A 17,483-nucleotide genomic window follows, 5' to 3' on the forward strand; every position below is an offset into this window, starting at 1 on the left:
ATTATTTATACAAAAGTTGCCAGCTGTGGGCTGGTCTTCTCGACGGACAAGTATGCTGCATCCAACGATAGGATGTCTTTGCTCTAAGCACCCATGCACCGCTGAAATCTGGATGGGTAGTCTTCCCTTGTTGATGGACAGAACGACAGTCAAGAGGGAGGGAGAGGGGGGGAGGGGGGGAATCGAGGCGGTATGAGGGACAAGGACCGCGGCATGAATGCATATCGGTGGATGACATCTCCTCTAGACCAAATAAGAATTGCAGTAAGTCGCGACCCAGCTCACTCGTTCGTGCTCATTCACTTCCGCTCCTTTAATGCTGCTGTCGACCTTTTTTTTTTTTTTACGCGGTATTTGCTTTGTTGCTCTGAAGGAACAAAATGTCGTCGAGATAACAACTGTAGCAGCATTCGCCTTGAGGCACACCCAACTGACATAACCGCATTGGCTGCTTTCAAACGAATAAAGCCTTTATTCTGAAGTTTTTGAACGCATCGTTCAATGCATGGGCCTAGGCTCGAGCCCATTGGCCAAACTTCCCACTCCTAGATGAAACTCAGTTGAGGAATCAGCAGAGGTTGTGCTATAGCTTTACCGCGACATTGTATGCAAGGATATGACCAGCCCATTAAACAATCCGCTGCATCTTTCTCTCCTTCCCTCCTCTCCCCTCCCCAATCCTTCTACATATTTAATCGAAAAGCGACAACCCCGCCGCCTCCTTCCTTGCTTCGTCTCTCCTAATCATAAAGGCCCGTGTAAGCCGGTCGAAGCTGCCTCTGAATGTAGTTTGAGAACGTGCTCGCAGGCGTACCAAAGAACGCCGCGGACTTGGCCACGACCATCGCGTCGACCATCGGGATCAAGAACTTGGCCATCAGTGTTCCGTCCTCTGGGTTCCGGAAATGGTGCAGTAGCTCCAAATCCTCTGAGAAATCATCCAACGTAAAGATGCACTCAAACGTCTCGAACAGCTTGTCAAAAATCGGATTCGCTCGAGGCCGATGCGCGTCTGTCGCGAGATAGATGGGCGTAAACTGACCGTTCGATCGGCGTCTTGGAGTCGATGGAGATGTTTGCGAGATTGAATGCTGTTGTGGTTGTGATCGTTGTTTCCTCAGTTGTCTCTGCAGTGTTCGACGGTGGTTGAGGGCCCTGGACCGACACTGTTCAATCGACAACCGACCCCGCTCCTCGCGCTTAATGCCACCATCATCCCCACCCATATATTCCTCCTCGCCCGTGATACCAACCTGCCACATCAGTTCCTGCCGGGAATTCTCAATCGTCTCCCGCGCAGTTAACGAAAAGTGTCCATCCGACATGCGGATATGGATCCCAACAAACCCTGCATCCATCATCGAATCAGATAGCACTGTACCACCGTATGCCTGTCTGTCCGGATGAGTACCCCCAACATCAGCATCAGTATCAGCAGCAGTAACAACACGTCCGCTGATCTTGTCTGCGATCCTCTGGCTGGTCGTCTGCAGGATATCCGTCCCCAAAATCAAATGGTCTCGAATCATCAACAACCAGGCTTTGCTTTCCAACGAGTCGATGCTCACCCGTCCTGTCCCAAAGATCGAGCCCAGATGAATCAGCCGCTCTGGACGCTGGGCTAGCCACTCGACCGTAAACTCTTCCTGGTACTTGAGCCGTGCCCTGATCGATTCTTCAGCATCGGGGTTCTCTGTGAAGCGGTAGTCGTAAAGGCTCGAGTCGTCAAAAAAGAGGACGTCCCCTTCAGTGCGCAAAATCAAGGATTTCTTCTTCTCATCTCCTTCTTCTCCTGCACTGGCATCGCCCTCGGCGCTGCCTTTGTCCTTATTTTCCTCCTTGCCTTCTTTGCTCGTGATACCAGTGCCAACGTTAGATCCATCAATCGCAGCAGTCGCTTTAGTAGTGGCTGAATTCTGCTCATCTTCCTCCTTGGGCAGCGTCAGGTTGAATCGATCAGCCAAATACTGCATGGACATAGACTCCCGTGTCAAGACCCGGACATAGCGGCGGAGAGGGTTCAAGTCGAAGAAGAAATCCCAATCTGTCATGGTCCACGATTCGTACTGGAGGCACTCGGCAGGTAAGGGACTCCACTTCATGCGACGGTGCTTCCCGACCACAGGTTGCTGGTGCTGTGGTTTAAGCTGCGTGGGATAATGGTATACTGGAAGTGCTGCTTGCTCTTGAATTTGTTGGAAAGGATGCTGATCAGGTACCTGAGGCTTCTGTGGCCGAGATCCACGGCGATCCCTTCTGCTATTCCTGAAACCCAACTTCTCGGGCTCTGACCCTGTCAACAACGATCGCTTCATCACACGCGCGCGGTTCTTCTGCAGGTTAGAGTCCAGAGGTGTCACGTAGAGTGGTAATGAAGCCTCCACACCCACTTGCTGCTGCATCAACAGCCGCTCTCCATTATAACCAGGTATGGAAGGATCAGACTGCACCAAATACCCTGGCTTTCCCCAGTTCGCATTATGCTCATCCAAGTCATCGGGGATACCCATCTGAATGCCACCAGAGCCTCTATTTTCACCATCCTCCTCGTCCCTAACGGCTCTCCGGTCGGTCATGCCCTGATCTAACTTCTCGTCGGAATGGATATCTTCTTCCAGGTTCACGATGTCGCTGACATTGTCTCCAGTTGCGATTCTAGTCTTATTCCCGTCCTCGTCCGCTGATTCCTCGACCCATGACGGCACCTCTTCCTCCTCGCCGCCTGCAAAGCCTTCGCCTGAACCTTGCTCTTGGAAGAAATTGTTCTTATCGGTCTCAAATGATCCTTCGACACTGCCCAAGTCCGGTTGGACATCTGATAGATTATATGGCTCTTCTTCCGACTCTTCTTCATCCCCTCGCGCATCGATAAGGATGTCCATGAGAGCTTCCTTGTCAAGGCGCCCCTCTGGTGCCATATCCTCTTCTATTGATGGATTTGGTGTTGAATTCTCCTCGGTGAACTGGAAACCTGATGTAGCAGCACCCAATTTATCAATTGAAATTGAGGTCGACCCTTGACTGTTTCGCTGTTGAGCATTAAGCGCTCTTAGCTGAGATGGTACCTCGCCACTAGGGCTCTGTTGGTAGTGGGAGTGGTGATGATTATGATGGTGATGACGATGCTGCTGTTTCTGCTGCTGCCACGGTTCCTGAGGCCGTGGTGTTGGTGGTAGTGGTGATGGCCATGATGATAGAGGCGGCGACAATGCTTCATGGGTTTGGGATTCCATCCTGCCCATACTTCTTTCCTCGGTGCCCTGCTTCTGCTCGTTCATTTGCTGATACGCCATCGCCTGCTCTTGCCTCTCTTCGATCTCTTTCTCTTCTTGATTCTCAATGATCGCACGACAATGCTCGAGTCCAATCTTGGTCTGATACAATAACCGAGTATGCAGCAACCGAAAAGTACGCCAGGGCATGGGCGGACCCAGGTATACCTTTGGCATGATCAACGTCCGGTTCAGGAGTCTTGCCAACAGCAGCGCGTTCTCGAGCTCTGTTCGTTGGTTATGGAACCCAGAGTGCGGAAGGAAAGTGAGATATTTTGTAGAGGGGTCCAGGTCAATGCTTCGGTCCTGGGTGCTCTCTGGATCTGCTGTAGTGGTTGGTGAGGGAAGTAAGTCAAGATATCCGGGTCGATAGGTCATGATGAGATGGTTCGGCAACGTAGTCAACTCGATCCCCTCGACAAGTTTCCGTTGCTCCAAGAGATAGTTGAGCCTAGTGCCGTTCCCTGATTCAGAGATCGATCCTGTGGTCTCGTCGGTGATTGTTCTGGCACCTGTATCCCCATGCTCGACCCTAGATGAGCTCCTCCTGTTGAAGTCAATGTATTCGAACGGCTCAAGTTGAGTAAGTGCAGTTGTTGTGGGTTTGGGCCAGAGAGAGAAGTTCCGGGGCAGCCTCGGAAGGGAAGAGGGCGAGAAGATATAGAGGGTTAGGAAAATGAAGTTGATGATTGGCACCAGCAGAACCCAAAATCGTCGCTTGAATGCGATAAATGCCATCCTGGTCATTTGAGGCTCTGTAGTCAGCAAAAGGAACAAAAGAATGAGGAAAGGGAAATCAGAACGAGAATGAGGATGCAAAAAAAAGAGGTGTGAAATCTGAAGAAGGAGAAAAGGCTAAGAAGGGGTGTGCGGGAGAGCGATGGTTTCGCTCTGAGGATGGATGGTCCACACTTGGCCATTGCACCATTCATTTGCATGTCTATCCTCGTTCCCCCTTAGTATCCTGTATGTGTATGTAAACAAGTATATCTCGGAGGAATGTGGAGTCTCCCTTACTTCCTTTAACTCCTTATTTTCCATTCCCTTTGTCACCTTTCGCTGCTTCCATTTCCGTACTCATCTTCATCCGTAGGTACAGTCAGCTCTGTAAGAGCAACGCGTCTTATAATGAGCCAATCAAAAAACTGCTTCGAAATATTTGTGTTTGTATTTTTATTTATTTTTTATTTTGCTGTGCTGTCTGTTATTGAAGATGAAAGTGGGATACTGCTGGTACGTTAAGAAAAAAAAAAAAAAAAAAAAAAAAAAAGTGTGGCGAATGATGTCAAGAGATAGATAAAAAAATAAAAAAAGTATGCAGACATAAGGCTCGTAGCCAGCCAGCTCAAGCATCGCGCTTCGACTTTTACTCGTCCGACTGCGACGCTAGCACCATCTTCTCAATCCCCGCAGCAAGTTCGACAGACGCATTCGCGTGGTCCTCCGGTTGCTGCTTCTCTTCAGCAGCAAGTGGCTCCTCGACATTCTGAGCTGAAATGGACTCCTTGACTTCTTGATCCACACCAGCAGATTGCTGATTGGAAGGATTGAGGTTCGCATTCGTAGAGGCAGGGACGAATGCGATCGTACGTTGTCCGCCACTGCCGATGCCATGGCCACCTGTTCCCTGGCGTCCTACGCGACCAACATAGCCCGCTCCAGCAAAGGACCGACGAGACGCCTGCTCGTAGTACGCATATTGATCTTCCTCGTTCGCTAGACCACTTGTATGGTATCTATTTGATGTTCGCGGTGGAGTCGGAGATCCCCTCTTCTTGACCTCCTTATCTTTGCTCTTTTTCTTTGGCAAAGAAGGCGACGACGACTCTTGTGGCCCCTGCTGCTTGTTCTGCTGCAGCGGCTGCGGCGGTGACTCGGCTCGATCGCCGCCATCCTGTCCTTGCTCTGTTCCACTTATTTCGACATGCTTTGGGTCCGGTGATCTCATATGCGAGCGTCCCTGGATGCCACTGCGCTTTGGCTGCGGCGACTGGTGATTCTGCTGCGGCGACTGCTGATTCTGCGGCATCGGGCGATACTGCTGTGGTTGTTGCTGCGGACCGTGCTGCGGACCGTGCTGCTGACCTTGCTGCGGACCCTGATGGACATTCCGCTGGGCTCGCACAGGCTGCTGCTGATATTGCTGCTGATTAGGCCGCTGAAGTTGCTGCTGATTAAACCGCTGATTAGACCGCTGACACTGCAGCTGGAATTTTGTTGGCGGAGGCGCGCCCGGTAGTAATTTCCGACCGTCTGTAGAGATATGCTGCTTCACAAAACTCAGGATCGGTCGACTCACGCTCGCCAGAATTGGTTCATTTTGCTCCATCTCCATATTCCGCTTGATGGGGGCGTAGGTCGGCAGGCCCACACCTCGCTCCAGCGCCACCAAGATCAAATCTAGTCCCTTGACCTGTAGTTCTCGGTTGCCTCGGACCTGAGCGTACTTGTAAATGAGCGATATCAGGCATGTGTCGATGGTCTCGTCGCTCCGCACAGGTGGCTCGCACTTGAGAAAGAACATGTAGATCATGTTGGACTCTGTGGGCGAGGGTGCGTACCGGACCAAGACTGCAATAGACCACTGGACTAGCTTAATGTCCTCTTGGCTCAAGGGCTTTGTGCAGCTGCCAGAGCTGTCCGGTTTAAAGTCTTTTACCCAAGATGCCATTCCTGCGCCCTTATTTCTCGTCGTAGTGCTATTGTAGGCAGTTGGGTTGGCGCTTGCTGCGGCAGCAGTGGCCTTTTGTGCAGCGACGACAAGAGGTGCAAGATAATGGGTGAACAGCTTCAAGGCATTGTCCCAGTTCTTGGAATCGCGAGCCTCGTTGGTGATTGCGTAGTGGATGTGGTCGAGTCGAAGGGTCTCTGGAGGCCAGTTCTCGATGTCCATCAGAAAGGTAGGCATGTTGGCGTGGTTACTTAGTGGGCGGGAGTAATGCGAAGTGCACTGAAGAGGAAAGAGGAAAGAGCAAAAAAATGGTTGGTGGAGATGCAAGCATAAGGGACTGTCCTTTATTTAATTTCTATTTCATGCGAATCCAACGGTGGGAAAGGAGTTGGCGAAGGGAGGGTGAAAGTTGAGGTGAAGGCGAAGCGACCAAAAGCATTCTCCCTTCTCTCTTAATAGCACATTTGCATGCCGTCGCCCGTTGAACCAACGCGTCGCTCCATCTACATACGCGAGACTCCATAGAGGTTGCCGCCCTTGACTTCAGTGTTGTAGCACACAGACAGACAGAAACCGAGGATTGTGCGTGTCTCGCGGGGATCGATCACTCCGTCATCGATGCACCTGGAGCTCGTCCAGTACACGTCCGACTCGCTCTCGACCATGGCCTGGAACATACCCATCGACGCTTTAGCCATCTCCTCGTCAATTACTTTGCCCGACTTCTTGGCCGAGTCACGCATCACAATGTCTAGCACTCCTGTCAGCTGCTCTGCACCCATGACAGAGCACTTGCTGTTTGGCCACGAGAACAGGAACCGTGGGTTGTAAGCACGTCCGGCCATCGCGTAGTTTCCAGCACCGTAACTGGCACCCATCACAATCGTGATGCATGGCACTTGTGAGTTCGAGACTGCGTTGATGAAGCGCGATCCGGCCTTGATGATACCCTCCTCCTCGTACTTCTTGCCGACCATAAATCCTGTAATGTTATGAAGATACAGGATTGGAGTATCGCGCATGTTGCACAGCTGGATGAACTGCGTCGCCTTGTTTGCCTCCGGAGGGAAGAGCACGTTATTATTGGCGAGAATACCGACTGGAATACCATGGATCGTGGCCCAACCGCAAATTAGGTTGGGTCCGTACAGGGGCTTGAACTGCGTGAAACGGGATCCATCAACCAGACGAATAATCACCTCGACAGCATCGAAGGGAATACGGATGTTGGCGCTGACAATACCCAGAATCTCATCGGGATCGTACAGGGGCTGGTCGAAGAGACCTTTCAAGTGGCGGATAGGGAGCTGGCCTTGCTTGGTCCAGTTCAAGCCAGAGACGAACTCACGGGCCATGGCAATTGCATGGTATTCGTCCATGGCCAGTTGATCTGAGACTCCAGACTTGCGACTGTGCATATCTGCCCCTCCGAGTGTCTCTGCATCGGTGATCTCGCCGGTTGCCATCTTGACCAGAGGAGGACCACCCAGGAAGACCTGAGCCTTGCCCTGTTAACAGGTACAGTACGTTAAAGTAGAATGACGTTAATGAGACCATAAATGTATATTGTATATGAGGCGCGTCTTCCCATGGCCAAAGCAGTGGGGAATTAACATGTTTACTGCTTACCTTGACCATAATACTGTAGTCACTCATTCCAGGGATGTACGCACCACCTGCGGTCGAGTTTCCAAAGACGACCGCGACTGAGGGCAGACCAGCCTTGGATCTATGGTGAAGCAATAGGAGGAAAATGTGTCAGCACACGAGTGCATGCAGGTCAATTGCGGACGATGGCACTCGAACGCTTGACGAAAGGGCATTACCTCTCGGCCAAGTGACGGAAGACAGCCCCGCCTGGGTGAAACACGCGAGACTGCTGGGCCAGGTTGGCGCCGGCCTACAGGAGTAGTAAGAAAGACGCACGCGTTTTAACAAGAGTTCATGGCCTTGCTTTTGCGAGAAATGGTCATTTAAGTACAGTAGCCATACCGACTGAACCAACTGAATGTGAGGAAGACGGTTCTCCCAGGCGATGCGGCCCAATCGCTCACCACGGGCAAGCGTGGTGGCGTTCGAGGCACCTCCCTGGAGTGTGGGAACGTTGGCAGAGACCATGCACTCTATACCGCTGCAGAAGAGTAGAGAAAGGACATGGTGACGGTGGTGGTGAGAACGCATTTTCATTAATGCCGGTTCGTGCGAGCCGCGCGAAGATGGCTGTGAGATTGTTTACCACACAAGACCGATACCGGCAACCTGAGATCCACCGATGGTCATGTCATCCTGGCCGTATCCAGCCAAGGGACAGAGCTCCATGAATGGAGAGTCATCGTCGAGAAGCAGTTCGAGACGATCACGGGCTAATGTGGGCATCCAAGGATATTATTTGGGATTAGCACAATGTCAAGATGTGTGACCCGAGATGTTGGTTGGGCAAAGCACACTCCGATTCAGTACCAAGGATAGATCCGCGCTTGTGATGCAGAGCCAGAAGACGATCTGCTCCCTGGAAGGTCGCCTCTTGGAGACGCTCGTTGAGCTGGTCGACCAGCTCGAGCATCTCCTTGTAGTTGGCGATGTATTCAGGAGATTTGGTGTTGACCTTGGACTTTGTGGGCTTTGTGTAGTGACCGAGGTTGGGGGCAGCGCTGGGGTTCTTGGTGGCAAACTCATCCCCGTTGGTCCTCCGGTTGGGAGGCGGGTTTCTGTGAGAGGGGTCGATGATGTGGCTCATCGTGTGAGGGTGAGATGTGCGCGTGTTTTTTTTTTTTTTAGGTTGTGATGAGGATGAAGGAGAGAAAGAAAGAAGAAAAGAGAAAGAGGGAGGAGAGATCAGAAGAAGACGAAGTAGTAGAAGAGGAAACGACAAAGTGACAAAAAAGGGAGGGTGGTTCGCATGGGTTGATGCCGAACCCGCAAAAAAGAGAATGGGGCATTCCTGCCTTACACCCCGTCCCTTCCCCTGAGGCAAAAGTATGTGGGGCTCGGACTCTCGCCCCCCCTCTTCCCGAGATGTCTTCTCTCTCGCCTTCTTTCTCGCGCGAGATGTTCTGCCACCGTTACTTTTCGCCCTGTATACATTCACCCTCTCCCCCCCCATTGCGACTGGAAAAGAGAGCCGAAAGTGACACGGACAAAGCGAACCTTTTTTTTTCTGTGGAGAACAAAAAAAACGCGCGCGGTTTGAATATCACGTGGAGATGAACTCGCCTTAAAGTGCCATCGCACCTAAACCAGCCCAACTCAATTCCACTGACACGACCCACTCGACTCATCCCTCTCATCTCTCTCCCATCTCCCTCTTTCTTCGTCTTCTTCTTCTCGTACATCTCTCAAACTCTCTCCCTTTCCACATGTCTGAAAAAGAGGTCCTCTACGCAAGGCAAGGCGCCGTCGCCACTGTCACCCTCAACCGCCCCAAGCGCGGTAACGCCCTCTCAGGTCCCATGGTCAGCCAGTTCGTCCAGATCCTCCAATCCGCTATTGACGACCCAGCTGTCCGTGTTATCGTCGTCACCGGCAATGGCAAGTACTTTTGCACTGGCATGGACCTCACCCCTCAGGACGACTCACCCTCGGCCTCAGATCCTGTTGCTCAAACTCAAGCCATGTTCACCACCCTGGCCCGCTGCCCGAAACCCACCATCGCTCGTATGAACGGCCCAGCTCTCGGAGGCGGCGTCGGCATTGTCTTTGGCTGCAATTTCAGGATCGTCCATCCAAATGCCTACTTCAGCATGCCAGAGGTCCACCGAGGCTTGATTCCTGCCTTGATCTCAGAGGTGATCGTTCCTCAATTAGGTGCCTTCCGATCCAAGCAGTACATGCTTTCGGGCGAACGCGTCTCGGCGCAGGAGGCCTATCGTGTTGGATTCGTCACCGCCGTGGCAGAGGATGAAGACACACTCGACAAAAAGGTCAAAGAGTACGTGGATCTCCTGGTCCAGTCCGGTCCAGGAGCTATGCGGGATGTTAAGCAATTAGTCGATGCGGTCGATCTTCGTGGAGGAGACGACAAAGCGGTTGCAAGCTATGTTCGCGAAGCGTTTGGAAAAATGATCACCTCCGAGGAGGCTGCCCATGGCATTGGTGCATTTGCCAGCCGAGAGAAACCTAACTGGGATGAGTTTGGTCTCGGTTCAGAAAAGCTAAAGTCCAAGCTGTAGATGATCTCACCTCGGTCGCTCCATATTTTTTTGTCGCGCCTCGCTCTTACCGGGTGCATGTAAAATAAAGATAAATTGAATATATTCCTTTTCGTGATGTCTTTCCGGTGGTGGGTTTATTGGTTTGCCCAGCCTACAACACCAAGCTATGATGATTTCAAAGTCCACTTCCTGAGCGCTGCTTTGGCTGCTGGAAGCAATAATCCCACATTCTCAATCCACCATTGTCGGTTGTAGTTCATCTGCCTCTCATATGCCTTGTCCAAAAAGTCCTTATAAAAGACTGAGAGTTCCTCAGTGGTCACTAACTGATTCCCATTCTGCGCGCGAACTATTGTCGATTGGTTCAACAATAAAAGGCATTGTTAGAGGTAGTTCTTGATGACCATAGCAACATGTGTTCGCACGTGTATTGAGTCCGCTTACTTTTTTCCTCGTATTCTGCCTTGGCCTTGTTAAACATGGTATTGTTGTTGACCCAAAAACTCTGGTTGAAGGCATCGACGCGCTCCCTCCTCTCCCTGAATAAACGATCATCCTTAGATTCATTGCTGGGGACAGGGTATTTGACAGGCCGCAGATTCGAGACTGGGTGAGGGTTTCCGACAAGGAGCTTGTCAGTGTTTTGTGCTGGATCTAAGCTTTCTCTTTTCCTAGAAGACGATGAAGCTGTGCTAGCTGTGCTAGCTGAAGCAGATTTTGCTGCAGTTGAGGCATGTCTCCTACAAAGACCCAGCAGGGACAAGGTGGTGGTTTTCTATGGAGATAGTAAAGTCTAGTTGACTGAGGTCTTGTTCCTGTTTAAGAGACAGCTGCGTTTTTTTTCCGGGTTGGTACCTTGAGCAGGTTCATTGTTCCACCGTGTTCGGGTTGGAAGTATAGGTGGATGCAATGGAAGAAGAGGATTTAGTGAGTGTATGTATGGTAGGATGGTCGTGAGTTGTCAGTGGATGTGAAGTGTGGAATGGGCGATGCGGAAAGCGCGTTTCCGCCTGTTGTTTTCTGTCCTACGAAAACAGTCCCACACGTATGCACTGGTGTATACGTGTTAGGAGCTGTCAGTAAAAGAACTACACTGAGTAGCATTTCAATTCATTTATTCGAGATTCTTTTAGGGACAGTTTTCTTATCCAACTGTACGCAAAAAAAATTTCTGAGTGTACTGATAAAGAAAAATAAGATTTTGGACAGAGGGCGAAGCGTGCAAGATGCAGGCAAGATAGCATCATGCAGACGCGTTCCTATTCGTCGATCGCAAAGATGGAATGTTTAGCTTGCAACCGTTGAGGGAGAGTATGGGTTGGCTCGAGGGATGGACGATGGGTGAACAGCTCGACGATAAGGGTGACCATGAGCAAGGAGAAAGGTGTGGCCATGGGTATTTGCATAGATGGCACCAGGTACCAGACCCTGGGTACGGACACATGGCACTGAGGTCGGATGGCGTCATCCGCGCCAACACAGCGGGAAGAAACAGCTCTCCTTCCTTCGCTCCGTAGTCCGTGCGGGAACTCTTTCTTTTTCTTCTTCCCCTCCTTGTTCCTTGTCTCTTCTTTGTCCATTCCTCCATTCACCATCCAGATCATCCACACATTACTTCTCATTCGCCTTTTATTCCTACCTCCACACACCAAGGATACACTCATATCTTTAGGCATTCCATCGCATTCAGCGCACCCTCCACATCAAAAGAAAGAGGCATGCCCATCCTACGGTCCATGCCCCTGAAGTACACTCTCAGGAGGCCAGTCCTCGAATGGAGCCAACAGAGCACTGCCCCTGAACACCAGGCCGCAGAGGCCGAGCGGGGTCACGCCGTCATCGACGACCTGAGGGACTACCCCGTCGAACTCTTTCATTTGCGCGTGCGTTCCATCCAAGAACAGCTTTCACATCATCACCCGCCCACCTATATCTACATCGCCGCTCTCGCCTCTATCCTCCTGCTCTTGCTCGTCTTCATCGCCACAGCCCTGGCTCTCCATGTCTCGGACGGCAAGCCCTGGGTCCTAGGCGTGATCGTGGTCTTGATCATGACCTTCGTCGCCAAAATGTTTTTTCTTTCCAGAATTGAGAAGGTATACTATCACCCCTTCTTTCCTTCCCTTCCTCCTCCTCCTCCTCCTCCTCCTCCTGCAAAAAAAAAAAAAAAAAAAAAAAAAAAAAAAAAACCTACCAGTCCAACCTCCGTCTGCGGGCGATCTTCTCCTGCTGAACCTACTATAAACATAAACATGCACTATAGGTCCCAGCGCTCGTTTTGTTCATCCGAATTTACTTATTTTCATAGGCACACAAAGAGATCAATATTCTACTTCACTCTTTCAACAACCAGGACATGCCTCACTACGACGTGCTCTACAGGCTGCGCCCAGGAACCTTTTCATTCGCGCACTCATCATTTCTCAACCGATGCGCTTACCGACTCAACCTGGGGCTGCCCAGCTGGGTGATCGACCTCACAACTGTCGACCATATTGATGAATACTCCTTCCAGGAACACCCCGCCACTGACCCACATGCTTTGCCCGAAGAGGTTTTAGCGAGAGAGAATGAGCTGCCGACCTATCGTTCCAAAGAGTATGAAGAGGAAGAACACGGCGATGGAATGCATCGCCACCAGGGCGTGTTCCTGAGCGAGGGACAGCCACCAGAGTACCAGCAAGTCGTCATTGAAATGGAAACACATTCTCGCCCAGCACTAGCAGCACCACCTGCATCAGAGACAGGAGCAGGAGCAGGGACTCTGAATATATCTGTCGCATGACCAAATTTATCGACAACAAGCACGGCACTTTCATTCTTCTCACAACTCAAAAGATCAAAGAGTCCATTGCTCGTTTTTCTCGCCATATTTTTTCTGTATATACCCTACACCTTCTCGACCTCATCCTTTCCATCGTCAAGTAGTCGCCTGTATTCAGAGCCATGTGTAATAAACTCCTTGTACAGTAATTTATTATCGTATGAAACGAGGTAGATAATGGCGGATACGCGATCGTGGGCAAAGAACGGCGCCAAAGGTGACGCTCAGGCAACCATTCAAACAGGACTCTCATCGTACCGCATTTGTCACCCTACGGCCGGCCAGCAGGGAAACCGCTACCATCGTGATGTTGTAAGTATGCCCTTATCCTCGCACCGTCTCACCTCGCCCCTACACGTTATTGTCATTTTGATCAGGCGATATAGTTGTTATACATTTTGATTAAGCGAGCAGGCTGCCATGAATGCAGTGAACCTACTCTATTGACTTCAGAAAATACGTAGGGAGAACGACGAAACGAGCAAAAGAATCCGCAGATCGATCCTCTCCTCGCCGTGCCTTTATTTTGAGTATTAATATGTATATACAATAGCATAAGAAAACGCTCCGGTACCTTCAATGATTTAATTGTTGTGGCAAGCTGAGACGCCTCTTAATCCGCGCAGTAGTGGCTGCTGTAAGTGGGAGAGCAGGAGCAACCGAGGGTACACCAATTGACATTCGCAGTCGCTTTCCGTCTCGCTCGAGTTGGAGGTCATTTTCCATTGGCCGCGATCGTTTCGTTGGGGGGCTGGAGCTGGATGATGAGGAAGCAGGGTCATTGGGAGGACGAGCAACTCTTTGTACTCCTCGACTTGGCAGACTGGAGAGGGTGCTGGGTGCTGAAGCATGGGATTCACTGATCCGTCGCACAACTCTTTGAGCACCTCCCAGCTTCGGCGGACTAGGGAAATTACTGGATCCTGAAGCTTGAGTGTCGCCCGACAACCGAATGACCTTTCGCACTCCTTGCTTCGGTAGACTAGGCAATGTGCTACTGGGAGCCGTGGGTTTGGAGTCGCCGGGTGTTGATGGAACAACCCTTTGCGCACCTTTCAGCACTTTCCCTTTCGTTATAGGGAAACCTGAACTGAGGTCATTGTTGGTACTACTGATGCCAATGCTGGTACCAATGCTAGTACCGGTACTGCTGCTCGCCACTACTCTCCGTGCACCACCCTGTCCGTTTAAAACAACCCCACTCTTGCTGCTGACTGGAATCAGTGCTGGAACCAGTCTCTTGGCGCCTCCAGCTTTTCCCAGCCTGCTGGCCAACGGCGCAAAGCTCATAGAGGAAGGACCTCCTGCCCTCGGCAATGAACCGTGTGTTTTCAGGTGCGAAGAGGAGAGAGATGGGAAAGGCGTCGGACGGATGACGGATGGCAACAAGGGATCAAGAAGCCCTGTTGAGTAGCGTTCTTCGTCTTCGTCAACAACATCGAGCGAAAAATGGACGTGCCGCTTCGAAGGTATTGGTGTCAATCGTGGCTGTCGCAATCCTCCGCGCGGTCGCCGCCGCTTGGGCGAAAACAGAGCACCGGCAAAAGGCATAGATCTCCTGCGAGGGGCTATGTTGCCTTTGATAGGAAGTGGTGGGACTTGAAACGGGTTCTGTGGGCTGCCAAGCTGAGGGTATTCCTGATACATCCTGATGGGTGACTGGTTTCCAAAAAGGCCGCTGGTTCCAATTGCAACACTGGTGTCGACCGTGTCCATGGACAGATTTGGGAGGACATGGCTCGTCGTCTGGCGCTTGACAGGGGTTTGCGGGACCTCTGGCAAAATCGACATGATCTTCGAGCCGTTCAAACCGACCGAGGTTGAAGAATCATCCCGTTTGAAAGGAGAGCCAGGAGCTAGGTCTTCCCCGCTGCCGTTGATACTGTAGTTGAGTCTAAGGTTCCATGCGCTGTACTCGCCTGAAATCGAGGATCCGATCTGTTTGGTCATGTCGGTGAAGCTGGTGATCGAGGCCATATAAATATCATTGAGAGTCTTGGTTGCCATTCCTGCCTGCTCTACGGCTTCAATCTCGGACCTGAGTCCCACCAGCGATCTCGCGCTTAGCTCCATGAAGTTGTCCGTGGCCAAAAACTGATCGCTTAGCGATTTGTCGGATAGTTCCAGTTTAGTGGTGAGAATTTTGTTGTGCGACTCCAAAGCCTGGCACTTCTTCTCCAACTCATACAGTCGTTGATATGGGAATCCTGAGTTCAAAATAGGGTTGTCCTTCTGCTCCATAGACTGAATCGAAACCGCATACATTTTTAGGGCGTCCTCATGCTCTTGCATCTGCTTTGTCAGACGAACTGTCTGCTCGATAAGGTCGCTAATCAACTGGTCTACCATATTGGTGTAAGAGGACGACGCATTCAGTGAACTATTGAGCTTGTTGACCTGCTCAGCTGCCTCGGCATCGTCGACCGACTCCATTGCTTGCTCAAGTTTCTCGCTCTGCCTCTTAGCTGCCTGAGAAGCCTCTTCAAAGCCAGCTCTCCATCGGTAAAGTCCTGAGAGTCGCGCCGAGGCGATGAACAACTGTGATTGGAACTGTGCATAGGTCAATTCCTGTGACCGTGCCGTCTGGAATGTTGCCCGCATTTTCCTGATTGTATCATCGAATGCACGGCCGAGTATCTCCTGTTTCTGCTGCGCCTTCTCGAATCCCTCGCCTTTGGCTTGATTTTTTAGTCGACTTTTAAGCTCTGCTACCTCCTGTCGCAGTTCATAGATCGCCTGGACATACTCAGAGACATGCCGGTCCACGTTCATGGTGTTCTTAGTGACCTTAGTTTTGATATTCTTGGCCCGGTTCGCGTATTTGAGCGTATTGTGGGTCTCTTCATAGTGCCTGCTTGATGGGCTCACGCAGGCGATCATGACCGTTTTGCAGTTGCCGCCAAGGGAAAATTTTAAAAGCCGTGTCAGCTTGCTGTCTCGATAGGGTATATGCGACTTTGGCCGGTTTTCACAAAGCGCGTTGATGCAGTTGCCGAGCGCAAGCAGTGACTTGTTAATGTTTGCTCCTATTGTTGACATGAAAGAAAGAAAAAGCCATCACCGGCTTTGTCAACTAATCGAGAAATGTGAACGTAACATATATATGGTGAATAAACAATGATAAGTACCTTCCATCAAACGACTACCGCGATTTTTGGTAGCTGAGGCCCTCTCACTTCCTGCCAAGTCGATAAGAGAAAGTGTTGCCATAGTGAAATCCTCCGAGATGTCTGCTGTCCTGAGTCGCTGGCAGATGTTGATCTGAAGAACAGCATGTGATCGAGAGGATGTGGCATTGGCCTCTGTTGGCGATATCGTCCTGTTTTCGTTGCCCTTGAACACCAACTCCATGAGCTCATCCATCTATATAAATAAATAGATTAGAAGCCGACCAAAGTTAGCTGTAATGTTGCTGTCAATTTTATATCACACGTCTGAGCCTAATAGGCGTAAAGAATAGCATACTCCTTTGGGATGATGCTCTGAGAGTCCAGCAATAGTGACTCTCTTTGATGAGTCTTCCCTGAGATGCAGCGCCTGTGGTTTTACAGTATCTGGGGTGGGCTTGGCCAGTAGATCACGGATGGCCTCATTGTAGACCTCCAGATATGAAAGGGAGATCTCAATCGTCTTTTCATCCTCCAACTCCTTGATTCGCACGTAGAGCTCCTGCATAGTGAGGAAGATGATGCCGGGCTTCTCTGGTGTACCACTGATTGTATGAGTCTTTCCGCATCCGGTCGCTCCATAAGCGAATAGTGTGCCATTGTAGCCACCAAGGACACCGTCGATCAAATGTTTTGTCGTATTTTCAAAAACCTGATGACGGTCGAATGCTCAATTAATACCTCAAAATCTCTTTGGCAGTACGTGTGCTTCACAAAGAATACAATACAAGTACCTCTTGCTGCTGGGAATCCTCATCAAAAACACGATCGAATGCGTAGCGCATATCTTTGAATCGACGATACGCCTGTACTGGTAGCAGTGCCCGTTTGTATTTTGAGATACTCTCTGCATCTGGAGGGTCAAAGACAAGGACATTATCATCCAAAACGTCGACTACTTTGCGAAGTCCTGCCGAGGACTTTGTTGTGCTGGCGCTCGAGTTGGTGTGGTCGCTTCGACTGCTGACGTTACCAAACCCGTTAGAGAGTGAGGCATCCGCTGAGAGGTTGAACTTGTTGGTCGGTGTTTGAGGCCGTTGTGCCTGCTCTGCGGGACTGAATGGCCTAACTCTTACTGCAAAGTTCATAAAGATCAGAGAATGGGTCAATAGGCCTATAACTCATTACGCTGTTGATGATATCGAATCGCCTGTTGACTCGCGATGATCCACCTTACCTGCCACAAGTATTGTTGATTCCGAAGGCCATTGTGTTGCCTCGCTCGTTTTTCGGGTACTTGTGGTCGAAGTCGCCTGCGAATATGTCGTGTTGTCTGTATGAGAGCCTCTTATAGCACTGGCATCGTTTTCTACTTCGTCCATAACGTTTTCATTGATAATCTCCGTTGTAAGCACATTGTTTTCCTGTGTTAGGGTCAGGGCCTTTGCCTGCTGCTGC

At 50.7% G+C, this 17,483-nt stretch overlaps 7 protein-coding genes across 7 annotated transcripts; 2 read left to right on the forward strand and 5 right to left on the reverse strand.

The window, feature by feature from the left end:
• Nucleotides 1–740: 740 nt before the first annotated feature.
• Nucleotides 741–3,650, reverse strand: BC939DRAFT_478259 (uncharacterized protein; the record flags this gene model as incomplete). The annotated part of the gene is made up of 1 exon (XM_051558748.1): nt 741–3,650. One exon carries the CDS (start codon nt 3,648–3,650, stop codon nt 741–743), a length of 2,910 nt encoding a protein of 969 aa, XP_051410907.1.
• Nucleotides 3,651–4,542: 892 nt separating this feature from the next.
• Nucleotides 4,543–6,265, reverse strand: BC939DRAFT_455484 (uncharacterized protein). Its single transcript, XM_051556202.1, has one exon. The coding sequence runs from the start codon at nt 6,178–6,180 to the stop codon at nt 4,639–4,641; it is 1,542 nt and encodes a 513-aa protein (XP_051410908.1). The 5' UTR covers nt 6,181–6,265; the 3' UTR covers nt 4,543–4,638.
• BC939DRAFT_455485 (beta subunit of propionyl-CoA carboxylase) lies at nt 6,266–9,133 on the reverse strand. Its single transcript, XM_051556203.1, has 6 exons — nt 8,404–9,133; nt 8,180–8,306; nt 7,936–8,074; nt 7,770–7,843; nt 7,573–7,672; nt 6,266–7,451 (listed from the first exon to the last, which is right to left on the reverse strand). The coding sequence occupies exons 1-6, from the start codon at nt 8,678–8,680 to the stop codon at nt 6,447–6,449; spliced, it is 1,722 nt and encodes a 573-aa protein (XP_051410909.1). The 5' UTR covers nt 8,681–9,133; the 3' UTR covers nt 6,266–6,446.
• BC939DRAFT_455488 (ClpP/crotonase-like domain-containing protein) lies at nt 9,134–10,194 on the forward strand. Its single transcript, XM_051556204.1, has one exon. It carries the CDS (start codon nt 9,300–9,302, stop codon nt 10,110–10,112), a length of 813 nt encoding a protein of 270 aa, XP_051410910.1. The 5' UTR covers nt 9,134–9,299; the 3' UTR covers nt 10,113–10,194.
• BC939DRAFT_455492 (uncharacterized protein) lies at nt 10,195–11,097 on the reverse strand. Its single transcript, XM_051556205.1, has 3 exons — nt 10,950–11,097; nt 10,539–10,869; nt 10,195–10,443 (listed from the first exon to the last, which is right to left on the reverse strand). The coding sequence occupies exons 1-3, from the start codon at nt 10,962–10,964 to the stop codon at nt 10,259–10,261; spliced, it is 531 nt and encodes a 176-aa protein (XP_051410911.1). The 5' UTR covers nt 10,965–11,097; the 3' UTR covers nt 10,195–10,258.
• A 733-nt stretch (nt 11,098–11,830) lies between these two features.
• On the forward strand, nt 11,831–12,879 carry BC939DRAFT_504338 (uncharacterized protein; the record flags this gene model as incomplete). Its single annotated transcript, XM_051560512.1, has 2 exons — nt 11,831–12,190; nt 12,403–12,879. The coding sequence occupies 2 exons, from the start codon at nt 11,831–11,833 to the stop codon at nt 12,877–12,879; spliced, it is 837 nt and encodes a 278-aa protein (XP_051410912.1).
• Nucleotides 12,880–15,399: 2,520 nt separating this feature from the next.
• BC939DRAFT_398611 (P-loop containing nucleoside triphosphate hydrolase protein) lies at nt 15,400–17,173 on the reverse strand (the record flags this gene model as incomplete). Its single annotated transcript, XM_051552429.1, has 4 exons — nt 15,400–15,944; nt 16,047–16,281; nt 16,384–16,737; nt 16,820–17,173. Coding segments are annotated over 4 exons (1,488 nt in total), but the record flags the coding sequence as incomplete, so codon positions are not given.
• Between the last annotated feature and the right edge of the window lie 310 nt (nt 17,174–17,483).

Source organism: Gamsiella multidivaricata (genome assembly GCF_025024155.1).
Source record: "Gamsiella multidivaricata strain RSA 2152 chromosome Unknown BC939scaffold_44, whole genome shotgun sequence".
NCBI classification, from domain to species: Eukaryota; Fungi; Mortierellomycota; class Mortierellomycetes; order Mortierellales; family Mortierellaceae; genus Gamsiella; species Gamsiella multidivaricata.